Below are 17,197 nucleotides of genomic sequence, written 5' to 3'. Positions count from 1 at the left end.
ATAGATATAATGAAGAAAGAAATGTGATTTTAAGAGTAATTTTTTTTTGATGAATATGAAAAATTTACGTTCTAGTCATATAATCACGTGAAGCTGGTACGAAATGCTCGTATATGGGTTTTAATTGTCTCACGCAAAATTAGAGACAAACTGGTACTTGCTCTAAATTAAAAGTAAATGTAAACAATGCATGTGAACATACAAGTATCATTTATTTTAGTAGGTTGTGGTACTTTTTTGTAGGGAGTGCAATTAGACCGCTCTTAACTCTGTCTAATTGGTTTGGAAAATGCCTCACTTAAGGAAACAATCATGGGATTGATTGATTTCTTTGTTTTGTTAACTAGGGATTTACTTTTCTTTCATGGCCAAGGAAAACAACTCTATACCTTTCAGACCTACCTACTAATCATGTTCTACATACATATTGATCATATTCATCATATTCATCATATTCATACCCTTTGATTCCTTAATAGTACATATATAAAGTAATATTAGGCAAGTCAAATTACATAAAAGCCCTCATATAAACACAAACCAATAAAAGCCAACTAAGTATTAGTAAGGTAACAAGGACCTGGATTGTCTATCCATTTTATCTTATACCATTTCCATCCCCTTCTATATTATGTGATCACGGTTAAGACACGTCAATAATTTATATTGATTTTTTTTATAGAAATAATAAGACAAAAAGCAATGAAAATATAAAATATTGACGTGACTTAACCGTGACCACAAAAATAAGAGAAGATAAGAAGTGTATGAGATGGAGAGGACAAACAATTCAGCTCTAGGTAACAATCCATGCCGCTAGTGAGTTTGTACGACGCTCTACTTTAAAAATTGTTTTACATAATCTTGTGTAGATAACATCACACTAAAAATTACTAGTCACTAAAAGCTGCGATGAAGAGGCATTTTTTACAGTTTTACAGGGTTCATACAAGAACACAATGCAGAGCTGCAGACTCGGACAAAGTTTCTACAAAACGAAGGGCAGAGAGGAGAGAGATAAAACAGAGAGAGAAGGTCTGAGTACACGTTGGAGAGAGATGCTCACAATTTCCATCCTCTACCCCACACGTGACACGTAGCTAGCAAAGCCATTACGCACATTACAGGTTGGACATTCTGATTGACCCACGCCAGAGAACTGGAGATGATCTCTTTCACCAAGATCACCGGATCAAATGATTTGAACTTTTAAAATTTTATCCAACAGTAAAAAAATTATTATAGTTTTTAAGAGATTAAAATAGATGGGCGTTTGATGAAATTTCAAAAGTCCAGATCACTTGATCCGGTGGTTTTGATGAAAGGGATCCAGAAAGGATCTCTTCTTTGTTGAAGAGGTCACCCAAAAAATGAGTGTTGGGTACTGAATTACGATATAATAGTATTTTTTTTCATTTATGAATGAGAGCTTTCGAATTCGATTTTCATCTAAGTTACTTCAAATCAAATTGTTATGTCTAGATCATTTTGAAGCAATTTACATTTCAAAATTCAGTGAAATTAAATTCGAACTAAATTATTGTTGATAAGTGATTCAGTTACTTTTCTATCGCAGAGTAGATAATAATATAGTAGGCGTTAAAAGAAAAAGTGGATAGTAGTGATGGCCTAATGACTTCGTGACAAGCCTTGATTAAAGTGCCCTTGTGTTCTCGCCCTTGCTTTCTCACCTTTTTACGCTTCTGCCACTGTTGTCGTCTGATCACCTCCTGTAACTTATCTCCTTTGATGACAATTTTACCCTTGAATTTGGGTTGTATTTGCTTTCATGCCCGGTTCCTTGTCCAACTTTTGTCTCTTGTTTGTTGCTTCCTATTAGGTTAACAAGCTTAAAATTGAAAAAAATTGAAAAAAAAAGATGCCCACTCTATTTACCCATTTACTCTTAAGAGGCTTTAGAGGGATCAGATACATCTACACATTTACTAAAAAAAAGTTATCTCTCATTGTTGGGGTTGATTTTAACTTTATTTTTTTGATATATTCCTTTTAACTTATTAACTTTGATTTCAATGTAATAAGCTTGAGTTTTTGAGTTGAGGCATCATACAAATCATAATGAAGGTGGATATTGAACCGGTTAACTAGTGAATCAATCAAAATCGTGCTGAAAAAACATTAAAGATCAATTCAATTCTTGATTTTTGTCACGTAAATACTGAAGCAAATTGATTATTGGACATTTTATTTAAAAAGCAAAATCAATTGTAGACAAGTCTCTCTTTGCCACTTTCTTAAATTCTAATCCGCCTACCCTCCCCCAAACTAAATAAAACCGATAGACCATAGTTGAAATTAAACTCACCAAATTATATTGCTTAGTTGAAATTAGAGGTGGAGTCAGCCGAATCAGAACATAAAACAAATGAAAAGTGAGTTTATCCGTTCAAATCTTAAAAGTTAGTGTAATAAATAGATTATTATTATATTTTACATGTTTTTCTTTCGTGTGTTGATGATTTTAATTCCAAATTCTCATAGTATACAATAGAACAAAATTCATCCATCAACATTCAACCCCAATCTATGTTCCAAAAACAGAGAATAAAAAATCACTAAGCCGGCAACCAAACAGTGGTTAAGATTCCAGAACAAAAAACACGGAGAGCAAATAGCCAATAGGATGGAATGGAAGATAGCACGATGCCAACAATGGCATTGGCACCTCCTACAAGTTCCTATCATTGGCCCTTCTCTCTTTACCAACTCTTTTGACTACTGGTCCTCCCAATCGCAATTTTGGAAAAGTACGGGGCATCTAATGCCATTTGGTAGCAAGTGGTCTAGTGATAAACGTGCAGACTGCGACTCTTTAATAAACAAAAATATGCGAGAGGTTTCGGATTTAGTGCTCTGAGCTGGTGAATTTATTTAACTATAGTTATGGGCAAGGTAAAATTCTCATAACCTCTCTAAACCCCCAGAAAGAAATAAATAAATGTGGCTTGCCATTGGTTGTTCTCTTTTTAAAAGAACAAAAAAATGCCATCTGGTACAAAGAACCAAAGGCTGACATGTCAAAGAATGAAATTACACCCCCATGCAAAGGGTACTTTTGTCACTAAAAAGTACAGCCAAACAAACGCATAGGGTTAACGAATTGGCGACCATAGCGTGTGGAATTTGTCTACCAGGCATCGGATGGATCGGGATGTCAAACACCAAACGAAAGTTAGACCAAAAAGCAGCTACTTCTGCTCAGTGGGAGTAAATCTTTACGGCCCTCCGTTAGTAATTTTTCCGTCCACATAAAACACGTTTACACGATGTTATTCAGTTTAATTGCTGTGGGAAATCATTTTAAGCCTTAAACAAATCGGTTTGATCGATAAAAAGAGATCAAGTGGTGATTTTGCCAATTATTTTAGAGTTAAAAATAAAAAAGATTCACAGAGACATACCTAATTTTCATAAAACTTCATCTACATAGCTTTATTCATATTTTTATGAGTAATGCTATAATTATTAGCTAGTTGTATTATTTTTTGTACTATCTTTTTAATAGAATTAAGTCCTGCGCCATAGCATGTAGATTTTGTATTTATTAGAAAGATAATATACATGATAGTTGAACTAGAAATTAAGAGTAGCATTTTTGTATTTTTATACAAACAAATTATATAACATTTGGTTTTGTTTTTATTTTATTTAAAATTTAAAATATAAAATTTTATATTTTCCCCTGGGTGGATGTTTTGGATAGAGATAATGGCCCGTGCTAGCAAGACATCTCCAATTTGCTACCACCATATTCTTGCAAAACTTCTCTCAAAGTCGCAGATTCTTCTTTGTTCTTCCTAGTTCTAAATGTCCATGAGTCATCCACACTTGCTAGCTTCTTCTTCTTCTTCTTCTTCTTCTTCTTCCACTACCAAACTTGCTACTTCCACCATTACCTTTATTCCTTATGATGTTTTCAGTGCTTCTTCTCTGCATAGATCTCTCCAGCTGGTTGTGCTCAATAGTCAAACGTTAGCAAACAAAACCCACATGCTCGAACTTGTTCTGGTATGATTTCACGAAGGAGTTCTCTGTTGGTTTGATTACCAAATTTGGAATCTTTGTTGTCCCATTTGCTTGTTTTGGGCTTTGGTTGGTGGCCGGAGAGAATAATCAAATCAAATTCTTCTTAGAAGTTAGAAAAACCAGACAGAATCTTGGGATTCTCTTGTTCTTCTTGGGTGTGGTGGAAGTAAATTCATTGTCTTTTCGTGGTTTTGGGTGTCCTGTTTCTGCCTGCTGCTGCACACCCGAATTTGAAGTTATTTGGGTGTGGATAAGGGTAACTTCTACCGACACACATCCTACCAAGAATCCCAAAATCTTCCTGGCTGCAGCGGATTCAAAGTCGGTGGGTTTGTTTTCCAAGCTTGGAATTTTACTTCTAAATGTTGGGTTTTGCTGGACAGTTCCTGTAGATTTGATAGTTGGTGTCTCCCTCTCCCTCTCTCTCTCTCTCCTCTCCACTCTCTCTCGCTCTCTCTGTCTCTCTCACTGTTTGTAGTTAATTTGCTTGGTTTACTGTGGTGGATGAGTGTTTTCCATGTATTTGGGTTCGGTTTAAAGGTGGGGCATATGCTTTGGATGCTATGTTGCTGGATTGTATCTGTAATTTCCATGAACTGGTACCTCACTGGTGGGATTGTGACAGACACCAAGGCAGGATTGCTTGGTGAAGTTGCCAATATGTGCCTCAAATGGTGGGAGAAAGTCCCGATGAACATCAGCAAGATCCGCTACCATTACTACCAGTATATCGGGTCGAAGAGAGTCCGAAAAACGTGGTGGAAGGGGCTTTTGTTTACGTGGGTGGTTGGATGGACAATTGGGAGCCTCTGGATCTTATGGTACATGAGCTCACAGGCTAGTGAGAAGAGGAAGGAGACTCTTGCAAGTATGTGTGATGAGAGGGCTAGGATGTTGCAGGATCAGTTTAATGTCAGCATGAACCATATTCAGGCCATGTCGATACTGATCTCGACATTCCACCACGGGAAGTACCCGTCTGCCATTGATCAGGTAAAGAGATCATCTTTCATCTTTGGGTAATTTTAGGATGGTAAATATGTTGGAATTGATGTTTGTCATTGGTGCTTTTGATGCATACAGGTTAATTGGTGTTTTATGTCGCTCAGTTTGATGTTAATTGGCCAAGTACCTGTCTGTTAATTAACTGTTTTGGCTACGTAACTGTCTTAGTTGATGCATTTTGTTCATATGGGTATTACTTGGAAACGTTAAATTGTTCGAATTTTGTAGCGGTTTCTCAACCGGTGTTAATTTGATATGCTTAGCTTGTTTTGGTTTCAGATATTCAGATCTGAGCTTTCTTTAGCTAAGATGCTAGTTATCTATTCGATAGAACATCCTAACTTTCGCAACCTGCAGAAAACTTTTGCGCGGTACACTGAAAGAACTGCTTTTGAGAGACCCCTCACAAGTGGCGTGGCATATGCTGTAAGGGTGCTCCACTCGGAAAAGGAACAATTTGAGAAGCAGCAGGGCTGGACTATAAAGAGAATGGATACCCTCGAACAAAACCAGGTTCATAAGAACGACTATGCCCCAGAAGCCTTGGAACCATCCCCAGTTCAGGAAGAATATGCTCCTGTTATCTTTGCACAGGATACCGTTAGACACATCATCTCTTATGATATGCTGTCCGGGAAGGTATTTCCTTATCTAGTTTCTGTCGTCAACTTGTGCAATACAACTATACTGGTAGATCCAATCGAATTATATTATCTTAATTAAGCAGCATGTTAATTAGTGGTTGTCTAGGATCTATTACTTTTATTTTGCAGTCCTGCTGTATCCAAAATCTAGATTATAGTACCTTTCTCTTAGAAATTTAGAAAGCTCTTCAACATTGTCTCATGTTATCTAGAAAAATTTGGTTTCCTGATTTGCGATCCTCAACCGTGAAGTTTCATTCATTTGCGTTGCAACAGGAAGATCGACAAAACGTGTTGCGTGCAAGAGAATCAGGAAAGGGGGTTCTAACTGCTCCTTTTCGGCTGCTTAAAACAAATCGCCTTGGAGTAATACTGACATTTGCTGTCTACAAAAGAGATCTGCCCTCAAATGCAACTCCAAATGAAAGAATTCAAGCGACTGATGGGTATGCTTTCTATGAATGAGAACATGTTAATATTAAGAACGTAATGCAAGTTTTCTGCCGATAAAAAGCATATTCACAGTCCTTTATGGTATCATCAAGGCCTTGAAGTGCTGTCAGCAGACAGGGAATTGCTGTTAATGCTAAACTCGTAATATTCAGAGTGGTCATACTTTCAAAGTTTTTTAATCCTGTTGTTTCTGCCAACCAGGTATCTCGGTGGAATCTTTCATATTGAGTCACTTGTGGAGAAGTTACTTCAACAACTTGCTAGCAAGCAAACCATCCTTGTGAACGTGTATGACACTACCAATCAGTTGCATCCAATCAGCATGTACGGTTCAAATGTTTCAGATGATGGATTGCAGCACATAAGCTCCTTAAGTTTTGGAGATCCCTTAAGGAACCATGAGATGCGGTGCAGGTAATCACCTAGTCTTGTGCTCATATGTTATATGCCTCTCCTTGGTCTCTGGTAACGGGTCTAAGTTCATATCACTTATTGTGATCACACTATTTCTGAGGCACCTAGGCATCTAGAAAGTCTTGTAGAACTTTATTCCAAGTTTATTTTTTTTGCAGGTTCAAACATAAGCCACCATGGCCGTGGTTAGCCATTACAACTTCTTTTGGGATCCTTGTGATTGCATTGCTTGTTGGATACATTTTCCATGCAACTGTAAATAGGATTGCCAAAGTGGAGGATGATTTCCGTAAGATGATGGAGCTCAAGAAACAGGCTGAGGCAGCTGATGTTGCCAAATCTCAGGTACTTTCTGAATTTTGTTAATGCAGGAAAAATTTGTTTGGAATTGTACTATTTTTGTGCCTAATCACATCTTAATCCTATGTAGTTTCTTGCAACTGTTTCACACGAGATCAGAACCCCAATGAATGGTGTCCTAGGTGAGTTCGTGAGACTGCTGCCGTTATTTGTTTAAAATCATGTCCCTGCATTGCTCAAAATTTTCGAGCAAAACTACAGCCAAAAGAGCTTGCTGAACATTGACAGTTCTGTTCCCTTTCAGGAATGTTACATATGCTAATGGACACAAATCTGGACGTTACTCAACTAGATTATGTCCGAACTGCCCAGGGAAGTGGAAAAGCTCTTGTCTCACTTATAAATGAGGTGTTGGACCAGGCAAAGATTGAATCTGGTAAGCTGGAGCTTGAGGCGGTGCGTTTTGATCTGCGAGCTATTCTGGATGATGTTTTGTCACTCTTTTCAGGGAAGTCTCAAGAAAAAGGAGTAGAGGTAAATAACATTTCCACCCCCGGCACTTCCCCAGAACTTTTTTTATGTGTGGTTTTCTGCTTCAAGTTTTCATGGTCTAATAACTGAACTTTTGAAATTTGCATGACCAAATTTTTGAGGAGAGCAGTTGGCAGTATACATCTCAGATCAGGTTCCCGATATGCTTATTGGTGATCCCGGAAGGTTTCGGCAGATTATCACCAATCTCATTGGGAATTCAATCAAAGTAAGTGTCTAGTTGGTTCTCAACTCTTGGTTAAAATGATGAGATTTTGTTAAATATGGGAAATGAATTCTATTTAACTAGAATTCACAAAATATTAGGACAGGGAAGAAACTAAGCGATGCTGTCTGCTTTCTGTATAAATAGTTCTGAAATTGATTATTTTATTTAAAGTTCACAGAGAAAGGACACATCTTTGTCACGGTTCATCTTGTCGAGGAGCTGATTGGCTCGATAGATGTTGAGACTGAATCATCATCAAAGAACACCTTGAGCGGTTTCCCTGTAGCAGATAGACACTGCAGTTGGGGAGGATTTAGGTGTTTTGGTCAAGATGGATCGACGAATCAATTCTCATCCTCCTCTGACCTCATCAATATTATTGTATCTGTTGAGGACACAGGAGTAGGAATCCCTCTAGAAGCACAATCTCGTGTTTTCACTCCTTTTATGCAGGTGGGACCATCCATCTCACGTACACATGGAGGCACAGGAATTGGGCTAAGCATAAGCAAGTGTTTGGTTGGCCTCATGAAAGGGGAAATCGGGTTTGTGAGCATTCCCAAGATTGGTTCCACATTTACATTTACTGTTGTTTTCACCAATGCCAGCTCCAATTCAAACGAGTTAACAATCCAGCAAATGAACAGCCAGTCAAATGTTGCATCCTCAGAATTTAATGGCATGACGGCATTAGTAGTGGACCAAAGACCTGTTAGGGCCAAGATGTCAAGATATCATATCCAACGGCTTGGAATTTGTGTTGAAGTAGTTTCTGATTTGAATCAGGGTTTATCTAGCATAAGCTCTGGGATTACCACCATCAATATGGTCCTTGTTGAACAGGAAGTCTGGGACAAAGATTCGGGCACCTCAGCTCTCTTTGTCAATAATTTACGGAAAATTGATGGACAGGTTCCTCCGAAACTGTTCATTCTCACCAATTCTATAAGCTCATGCAGAATAAGTTCTGCAATTTCAGGTGTCTCTACCCCAACTGTCATCATGAAGCCTCTCAGGGCAAGCATGCTTGCTGCCTCACTACAACGAGCCATGGGAGTTGGTAACAAGGGAAATCTCCGGAACGGGGACCTCCCAAGTTTGTCTCTCAGCAATCTTCTGCTCGGGAGAATAATTCTTATTATAGATGATAATAATGTGAATCTCAGAGTAGCTGCTGGTGCTTTGAAGAAGTATGGGGCTGAGGTGGTCTGTGCAGACAGTGGTAAAAAGGCAATCTCACTGCTTACGCCGCCCCACCATTTTGATGCCTGCTTCATGGATATCCAGATGCCAGAGATGGACGGGTGAGTGATGCTTCTAGTTTAGAAAGCTTTCATTTTTGAAAACCTTACTGAAATGTCAGAGTATTAAAAAACTTGCTTTTTTGGCCTGTCTTACAAGTCAACTTGTATACGATGGTAGTTGTTTGTAGTTCATTCATAAAAAACTCACTTTCTGTTGCGTACTTGGCTAGTTTTTGGCCTCTAGATTTATATGTTCTATTTATTTCCCTCACAGGTTTGAAGCTACAAGGAGAATACGCAACATGGAACGCAATATCAGTAACCGTATTCAGCATGGCGAAGTTTCTGCAGGGGATTCTGAAAATATTCAAGCATGGCATGTACCCATTCTAGCCATGACTGCAGACGTAATTCAGGCAACCCATGAGGAATGTACAAGGTGCGGAATGGATGGATATGTTTCAAAACCATTCGAAGCTGAACAGCTTTATCGCGAAGTTTCACGTTTTTTCCAATCTACAACAACTGGGAGCTTGGAGTGAGGACTTGAATTGATGAGTTGCAGATGGCATAAGCTCAGGCACCGTTTCTCCAGGACACTGTAAATGGATCCAGAATTTTCCAGAGTAAGTTTTTATCGACAAAGATTTAGTTTGTGCTCGCTAATGCTCCTTCATTGTGTTATATTAGAAGAAAATGTACGAAAAATGTGATGAAATCATCTTGAGTTCCATCAGGAACTGACAACGCACTGCCCCACTTTCTAATTTTTCAGGAGAACATGTCTTTTGTCACACAGAGCATATAAGGAGCCCTGCTCGATTACTTGGGATCCAAGTCAGTTTTTCTTTTCCCTTGTATTTTTTCGATGAGCCAGATATCAAAGCCGGTTCATTCTCCTTGCACAGTTGATCCATCTCAAGAACCGATGACTTGAAATCCCGCATCATTTGGGGGTGAAATGGAAGCTCTGGGTTTGGATTCTGATTCTGATTCCGAGTTTAACGATAGAAGTTTGCATCGTTGAAGATATATGACACTTTTCTTAGCACCAGTGTACCATGTATAGATTGATTTGGCGGTGAGGAGGAACTTGGAGCTTATCCTGGGAAGATGTTGGAGGATCCACCATGTACATTTGTAGAGTTTGATCAAATGTAGGATTTGATGTCAACTATATACAATGTTGGTAATTTCAGAAAATCTCATTATTTTTTGTCTGATTTGTACATTTCAAAGAATATGTTGAAAACATGCTTAAGAGTTGGGCCCAATCATGTCATTCGTAGCGGCATCTTGCACAGTATTTATTTTAGTTTTGTCCAAAATTAGACAACCTTGTTGAAATTCCGTCAATTTTGTCAATAATTTTAAGGAAAATTAATGAAAAAGGGTTTGAAATTTTGAATTTTAACAATAAGGACAAAATAAAGAGTAAAGTGAATAGTATTAGGATTGATTTTTTAGTGTAAAAATATGGTTTTTTGTTATAGTAAACAATACCGAGAGCTTTTCGTTAAAGTTCTCATTATTTTATCAAAGGGAGGGTTGTTTTGTTTCATTTTGTTTGGTTAAAGCCTCTGAATTTGCAATAGAAAGAAATCTCAATTATTATAAATCAGTTAATATAATTTTAGGTGTTTTATAATTCATGTGAATGAAGTATTTTGTTGACTGTGCCTTTAAAAGCTGATGAATTTTACGATGATAGATGATTAAAAAGGTTGAAACGTCCTCTCTTTTCCTGAAAAAGTAAATTGTCATGATGAAGGTACAAGCTAATTCCTTTTATTAAAAACAAAAAAAAGGAAAAAAAAAGCGACAAATCAAAAATTAAAAGTTTAAAATAAAAAACAAAAATAATAATAACAACCGGCGTTCGTCATTGATAATTCAAAATTATAGTTTTAACTCCCCAACCCCCTGAAAAATCAATTAATTAAAAAAAAATAGATATAAAAACCTAGCCACTCGGTCGCAGCTTGTCTCAACCGCCCCGTATCCTTCCATCGCTTTGTTTTGCAGCAGTCCCTTCCAACAAATTTAACAGTCGAGTCTCCTCTGCGGCGCGGCGATCAGGTGCGGCGGCGATGGATCCAGACGCACTTTCCAAGGCCTTCGTGGAGCACTACTACACGTTGTTCGACGCCAACCGCGGCGCCTTGGCGAATCTGTACCAGGAAACCTCGATGTTGACCTTCGAAGGTCAGAAGATCCAGGGGTCACAAAGCATCGTGGCCAAGCTCACCAGCCTCCCTTTCCAGCAGTGTCAGCACAGCATCACCACCGTCGATTGCCAGCCCTCTGGCCCCGCCGGCGGCATGCTCGTCTTCGTTAGCGGCAATCTCCAGCTCGCTGGCGAACAGCACGCTCTCAAGTTCAGCCAGGTCCTATTCCTTAGTTTTCTAAATTCGTCTTTGCTTTAATCTTTTGCGGCGATTCTAGGGTTATAGATGCGATTTATTTGCTGATCTGCTGCTAAATCGGCGTGCGATCGGTGGTTGTGGCGATTTGATTGTCGTTGCGTTTCTGCTGGTGCTATGAGCAGGATTATGAGTTTTCTTGGCTATGATATTAGGGATTTTGGCTTCCGTGATCGAAGTTTAGTCCTCGATCTACTCGAAACTCGAGTATGCAAATCCGATAGTGGAACTGGCATCATTGATTGACTATGATTGGTTAGATTTATCAGGTGTTTTTCTGTATGTGATTTTGATTTGTGGACCTTATGATTATATTCATGCGATTTATTTAGTGCTTGTGTGATTGTAATTTCAGTCGGATGTGCTTATGCAAGTTTCACTCTGCGGATTACTCGCAGAGATGGACATTTGTACCTTCGAGTATTCTGATTTTGTTTCTTTTACAATGCGTTTGATTTGAGCTCACAGTGGATTTTATGCTCATTCGGTGTTTCTTTCTGTTTATGCACACCAATTGAAGATTATTAGTTGATTTAGCAATGCCTTTTGTTATTAATTAGATATGGCTTCTGCTGTAAAAGAGAGGGAACAAATGCACATTGTAGATGATGTTGAACCGTCTGCATAAAAGTGCTGTTTTCTCTTTTGAATTCTTAGTTTTGACTAAATGGTTGTTTCATTTTCATGTGGCCTAAATTTTGGTGGATAGGTCCACAAAATTCTCGTTTTCTAATTTCACGTTAGAAAGTTTTACATTGTCTCGTTATGTATTTTGGATTTCATGTTTGGTATTTATTGTTTGGAATTCTATTTGTGTCTATCCATTATCTCTCTTGCCTTTAATTGCTTTGTAGGTAATGTGAAGGGTCTCGTATCACCTTTTGCTTTATGGGCACCCATTTTACAAGGATCTTGGACAACGTGTAGTGATTTACAATTCGAAACTGCTTGATTCGCTATTCTTTTCAAGAAAGTTTTTCGCAGTTGCGAACTGATAGATAAAAACTTGGGATGGGTGTACTTGACCTAAGAGTGCTAATTAAGTTGGTCCCTTCGGTTTTCTGATTCAATCGTGATGTGTCATTCACTGACTGACATTTTGTGATTCTGCGGTATATATTCATTTCTTAGGCATATAACTGTGGCTACTTTCTGCTTGCACTCAGCCATCATCTATGATACCCGGTGATAGAACTCCAGAATTAATTTTCTTTCCCGCTCCCCTCCCTTTTGCATTGGGATATAACAGTGTGTTTGCATGAGCCCCATTAGGGATAAGAGCTCCGTTCTGCGTCTTCTTGTAGGCTTGCATGCCTTGTTTATCATTATAGGTGTATAGGCATGGCCATTGCTACCTGCTGCTTGTATTAACATTATGAGCTGTCTTCTGGTGTTGTCATCATCACTTTGCTTGATCACGATGTCAACAGCTTTTCACTTATGCAAAACCATTACATGTGTACTAGGTCACGTTTTAAATTTTTTTTATGCGGGTGTATATTTCAGATAACTGATTAAATAATTCCAAGTTTCCCGAAATTGTTCTTAAACCTGTTGCAATTGCGTATTCTACGATGTTTACTTATTTTAGATAGAGGGTCTTGGGCCTGTGTCTGTCTTTTATCGATTCCAATTTCTATGTGGTTTACCATTTATGTAGGATTTTGAAGATCTTGAAATATTCGTCTTTGCAATGTAGTTTACTCGTTTTTGTTTCCCATCTGCAGCCAGCTTTTACCTAACCATAGTTCTTTATTTCGTTTCCAGATGTTCCATCTGATGCCGACTCAACAGGGAAGCTTCTACGTGCTCAATGACATTTTCCGGTTGAACTATGCGTGAAGACAAGATTATGAACCACATTTCAACAAAAGGGTGGGATTATGTGTGGCCTCTCTCTATTGCCCTGTTATTGTTTAGTTTCTAGGGTTCTGAAATGGAAAGTATGAACGTTCTTTTGGTCCTTTTCGGTTGGTGATGTGTTTAGTGTTGTTGAATGTGGTTTTTGTCTCTTAAAAGTTTTAGAAATTTGAAATATTGTTATTGCTTAAATTGATGATGTTAGCTTACCGGATAATTGTCTAAATGAATACAGTTATTGGAGGTTTGAAAACGAGATCTGTTTCTTTGCTCCAATTACTCTTCCAATATGATTTTGTGAAGGGGTATTGTTTTGCTGAAATATCTAGTAATGGGTATTATTATAGTGAGATTTTTTGGAAATGTTTTTAAAATGACTGAAAACGCTTTTGGTAAAAATGTTTTTGGAACACTTCTAAGGGAGTCATTTTTTTGGTTTTCTAGCTTCCCTTTCCCACAAGTTATGTTGGGTTGGAATGGGCAAAAGTTCTGGATAACTGGCCGAACTGCCCGACTCGGATCCAACCCGCATTGGAATGCATAGGCATCACATAGGCATCATTAACATCGCAGTGTGCATATGTATTATTACTTTTCGCTACTATAAAGCACCATCTGCAGTTTGGCCGATTTGGTTCAGTTTTCTCAATTGTGCAAGGGACGTTCGACCGTGTCTTGTTGAACCCAGGCAAAGATCATGCTAAACAACGTCATGATATCATGAAAGCATTAACCAAATGAGCAGTAGACTCCTTACAAAAATGTCAAGGTCACCACTTCACCAATTCCACGCACATAACTGGCGCCACCGATTGCCTGAGCTCTAGCCCTGCCGGCGACATTTTTGTCAGTGGCGAGATCCAATTTTATCTTTCTTGCATTCTTTTGTGGCGGTAATAGGTTTTGTTAATCATCATGTAACCCTGTGATTCTTTGCTTCTTCTGTTGCTAAGTAGATGAATTTCCAAGTAAGAGTCGTCGTAAAACTTGGTATGAGTATGGTTCTCCTCTCGTTAACTTCCAATTATCTATTTAATCAAAACCGTTCATTGACAATATCACAACAATCTCAAACACACTCACTCGTTCTGTTTAGTAGCATACAGGTTGGAGAAAAACTTGTGTGGGGTTTGGCGTGCCATTGGATTTTATTGAGTGGCATTACAATTCAATCAAAATTCACCACATGGTAAGTCTAAATATAATCTTTTATTTTTAAATTTAAAGCTCTTATAAAAAAATTTCTTACTAATTAATATACACCATAAGAATAATTTAATGGTTTTTTTTTTCCTCTTCTCCTCTCTCTCTTTTTTCTTCCCAAATTTTCTCTACTGTCTTCTTCCCCACTCTGTCTTTCCTTTCTTCATATGAATATGGGAAAAAACCAATTAAGTCATCTTCTCCCACTATCATGAAATGGAAAAAAAAAAAATCCAACACATATTTCATATTTTACAAAAGCTGTATTTTTACAAGAGTTGTTCGTTCATTTAAAATTTTATTATATATTTTTAACAATATTATAAATAATAATGAACGTTTTGATATTTTAAACACAAAACTTACTACAGTAATTAAGATTGCAAATGTTGGAAACCCAGTGACCAAAACCGGCTGTTGATACAAGGTGAGTTCACATACCTGAAGAAAACTATATTTTTATATATACATTGAGGAAGGTGAAAAGTAAAAAAGGAAAAATAGATTTTGAAAAATATTACACAACAACGGAAAAAGGAACAAACTTCCATCTCCATTTTCCTTTTTCCCAACAATAGAAAGGACTTGGGAAGAAAATTTGAATGGCTTAATTTTTTTTTATCATATTCTTATGAAGAAAGGAAAGGACGACACGAGTAGGAAAAAAAAACATTAGATTAATCTCATTGAAAAAATAATTATGAGAGCTTTAAATATAAAAAAGTAATAAAAGTTTTATATTGTAGAATTGTCATGCGGTGAGTTTTGATTGGATTGTAGTGCCACTCAGCAAAATTCAGTGGCAAGACAAGCCCCACACAAATTTTTTTCTACAGGTTGACGCATATACTGAAGCGATTTACAAAATTACGACAAGAAAAAGTTGTGCACGTCAAATTATGATTTGTATGTAATAAGAAGAAACAAAAAAACTAAGGAGCCAAGTAATTTTCGAACAGGACTCACGCAACACTAGCAAGTATATTCACAGTTTGTTCTCAAGCAGGCAAACGCTGTTTGAGCTTTCCTTTGTCAATGGTTTGGTATTGCTGTGCTTTGAAAAAAAAAAACTGTTTCTCCTGTGCTGTGAAAATAAGCTCAGCTTTGTTGCTTCATGTTTTCAGTTTTTTTTTACCCAAAACTGTGAAAATAAGCTATTTTTAAGTGTTTACCAAACACATTTTTGAGCTCAATTTTTTTTTATATCCACTTTTTATAAAAGTACCTCAGTACCTCAGTACCAAACCAGTACATAGAAGCTTCAAAGACGTCAACATTAACAACAACATTATACCTAAATTATCTTCAATGTTATTCTCGAATTTGAACCGGAGCAGACGAAAAACAAAGCAGGCAACACACGATCGACTCTTCTTTTTTGTCGAAAGTTCAATGCTTTTCACTAAGATTAACATCTGGTAAGGGGAACTCAGGTATTTTGAGGGAAGGGAGGAGAAGGAGACTCATCTTGAGGGAAAGGAAGAGAAGCAGACTCACTCCGGTGGTGTTCTTCCGAGTCCTTCTTCTCCTTCAGCATCCCTCCTATCCATCGAAAGGGGTTTCTGATTCCGTCTTTGAGTTTCCAAATCATAGTCATCTCAGAGGCTTGCCAGGCGACAGTAAGCACAATCATGACCGAAAGCAGCCACTGAATGACGCTGTTCTGTTTCTGCACCTTGTTTAGTTCTTTCACAATTCGTTCCGTATCAGTTTCAGCCCCACCGCCATCATCCCCATCCACTCTGCCACTGCCCTCTCTTTGCGGCTCCAATTCCCCGTCTGCGGAGGGTTTGGTTGAAGATTTGGGTGGTTGAATCCCGTCATTAGCTTTCAATGACTCCAACTGTCATTAGAAATGAGAGTAGATTGAATTTTGAACAATACTCACTCACTCTCATGAGATGAGAGATGAAACTGTAACGGTATCTCAAAACAATCATGCACTTTTTCATATGTCAATGCCATGCGTACTTTTTTCACATGAGAGTGTAGGAATTCAGTGACATCTCGGCTCTAATCTCTATGAAATTCGATAACCACGGCATATTCTAATTTCAATCCAAAATATTAGTGGGGGGCAACAATTTGAATAAGATTCATGAACTTCTATTGCAAACCTTCCACACGAAACAAAGAAACGAATCCGAAACGAGGGAAATAGATAGAGAACTAGTGGATATGGCCCGTGATCTGACCTGAGAGAGCAATCGGTGGAGGAGGCGGCGGTCCTCATCTTTATCATCATCTTCACCGCCTTGGAAAACGCTGTCAGCGGAGGAGGCTTCGCTGTATTTGCTCTCCTCTAAGAGCCTCTTGATTGCCACGTTGATCAGCTCCAAGTTTTCATCTTTCGAATCCATGGCTTAAGTTAGGATGTAATATCTCACACAGAAAGAGAGAGAGAAGGAAGGAAGACACTCATGAAAGTCTAGAACCGTTTTCGTTTATTCCATCCAGATTTGACCAACGAGTTGCCAGTGGAATTACACGTAGCACTTTAACCTACGAGTGGCAGACATGCAATTATAGTCACAGTACTCTACTTCAAATATTCAATAGTTACCGCAACACGTTTTGGGTTTGATTTGTGATGCTAATAAATCGTCACCACTCGTCTGTTAATACCCTTGTTAAAACTTGAATAGTATAACGTCGTATAGATTTGGAACATGATAACCAGAATGCTATACACGTATTAGATTTCATTGCAAAAAGTAGTTGCACAATACATGCTCCGATCATAATCGTATTGTCCACGTATTTGGCTTTAGTAGCAGCTATAATGACAGTTTGCATCCATCACTTTGGGGAAGGGAGGGCAAGATTTTCTCCGAAGAGAGGCCG

The 17,197-nt window shown here is 38.0% G+C and overlaps 3 protein-coding genes across 5 annotated transcripts; 2 read left to right on the top strand and 1 right to left on the bottom strand.

The window, feature by feature from the left end:
* The first annotated feature begins 3,713 nt into the window (after window positions 1–3,713).
* LOC137736659 (histidine kinase 3) lies at window positions 3,714–10,141 on the top strand. The gene is made up of 11 exons (XM_068475895.2): window positions 3,714–5,040; window positions 5,410–5,691; window positions 5,973–6,142; window positions 6,351–6,563; window positions 6,722–6,908; window positions 6,994–7,045; window positions 7,168–7,397; window positions 7,525–7,623; window positions 7,795–8,927; window positions 9,142–9,493; window positions 9,643–10,141. The coding sequence occupies exons 1-10, from the start codon at window positions 4,552–4,554 to the stop codon at window positions 9,407–9,409; spliced, it is 3,123 nt and encodes a 1,040-aa protein (XP_068331996.1). The 5' UTR covers window positions 3,714–4,551; the 3' UTR covers window positions 9,410–9,493; window positions 9,643–10,141.
* Window positions 10,142–10,804: 663 nt separating this feature from the next.
* LOC137737897 (nuclear transport factor 2B) lies at window positions 10,805–13,406 on the top strand. The gene is made up of 2 exons (XM_068477474.2): window positions 10,805–11,254; window positions 13,058–13,406. The coding sequence occupies exons 1-2, from the start codon at window positions 10,958–10,960 to the stop codon at window positions 13,130–13,132; spliced, it is 372 nt and encodes a 123-aa protein (XP_068333575.1). The 5' UTR covers window positions 10,805–10,957; the 3' UTR covers window positions 13,133–13,406.
* Window positions 13,407–15,533: 2,127 nt separating this feature from the next.
* On the bottom strand, window positions 15,534–16,822 carry LOC137738395 (uncharacterized). 3 transcript variants are annotated; one of them, XM_068478033.2, is made up of 3 exons: window positions 16,549–16,820; window positions 15,851–16,196; window positions 15,588–15,820 (listed from the first exon to the last, which is right to left on the bottom strand). In XM_068478033.2, the coding sequence occupies exons 1-3, from the start codon at window positions 16,711–16,713 to the stop codon at window positions 15,783–15,785; spliced, it is 549 nt and encodes a 182-aa protein (XP_068334134.2). In that variant the 5' UTR covers window positions 16,714–16,820; the 3' UTR covers window positions 15,588–15,782. The 3 variants fall into 3 exon arrangements, with proteins under 3 accessions (XP_068334133.2, XP_068334134.2, XP_088538371.1); XM_088682245.1 differs by having other exon boundaries at window positions 15,630–15,815; window positions 15,847–16,196; window positions 16,549–16,822; XM_068478032.2 differs by having other exon boundaries at window positions 15,534–16,196.
* Between the last annotated feature and the right edge of the window lie 375 nt (window positions 16,823–17,197).

The sequence above is a fragment of the Pyrus communis genome, chromosome 13 (genome assembly GCF_041283825.1).
Source record: "Pyrus communis isolate YQ-2024b chromosome 13, ASM4128382v1, whole genome shotgun sequence".
NCBI lineage: Eukaryota > Viridiplantae > Streptophyta > Magnoliopsida > Rosales > Rosaceae > Pyrus > Pyrus communis.
This window is presented reverse-complemented; position numbering and strand designations above follow the sequence as displayed.

What these genes read in the sequence shown, in the direction of transcription:
- LOC137737897 (XM_068477474.2), top strand. Translation starts at nt 10,958, where the DNA reads ATGGATCCAGACGCACTTTCCAAGGCCTTCGTGGAGCACTACTACACG. An exon ending in ACGCTCTCAAGTTCAGCCAG is followed by an intron (nt 11,255 to 13,057) that starts GTCCTATTCCTT and finishes TTTCGTTTCCAG; the next exon opens with ATGTTCCATCTGATGCCGAC.
- LOC137738395 (XM_088682245.1), bottom strand. Translation starts at nt 16,713, where the DNA reads ATGGATTCGAAAGATGAAAACTTGGAGCTGATCAACGTGGCAATCAAG. An exon ending in TCCACCGATTGCTCTCTCAG is followed by an intron (nt 16,197 to 16,548) that starts GTCAGATCACGG and finishes TTCTAATGACAG; the next exon opens with TTGGAGTCATTGAAAGCTAA. An exon ending in GAAGAACACCACCGGAGTGA is followed by an intron (nt 15,816 to 15,846) that starts GTCTGCTTCTCT and finishes CCTCAAGATGAG; the next exon opens with TCTCCTTCTCCTCCCTTCCC.
- LOC137736659 (XM_068475895.2), top strand. Translation starts at nt 4,552, where the DNA reads ATGAGTGTTTTCCATGTATTTGGGTTCGGTTTAAAGGTGGGGCATATG. An exon ending in ATGATATGCTGTCCGGGAAG is followed by an intron (nt 5,692 to 5,972) that starts GTATTTCCTTAT and finishes GCGTTGCAACAG; the next exon opens with GAAGATCGACAAAACGTGTT. An exon ending in AACCATGAGATGCGGTGCAG is followed by an intron (nt 6,564 to 6,721) that starts GTAATCACCTAG and finishes TTTTTTTTGCAG; the next exon opens with GTTCAAACATAAGCCACCAT.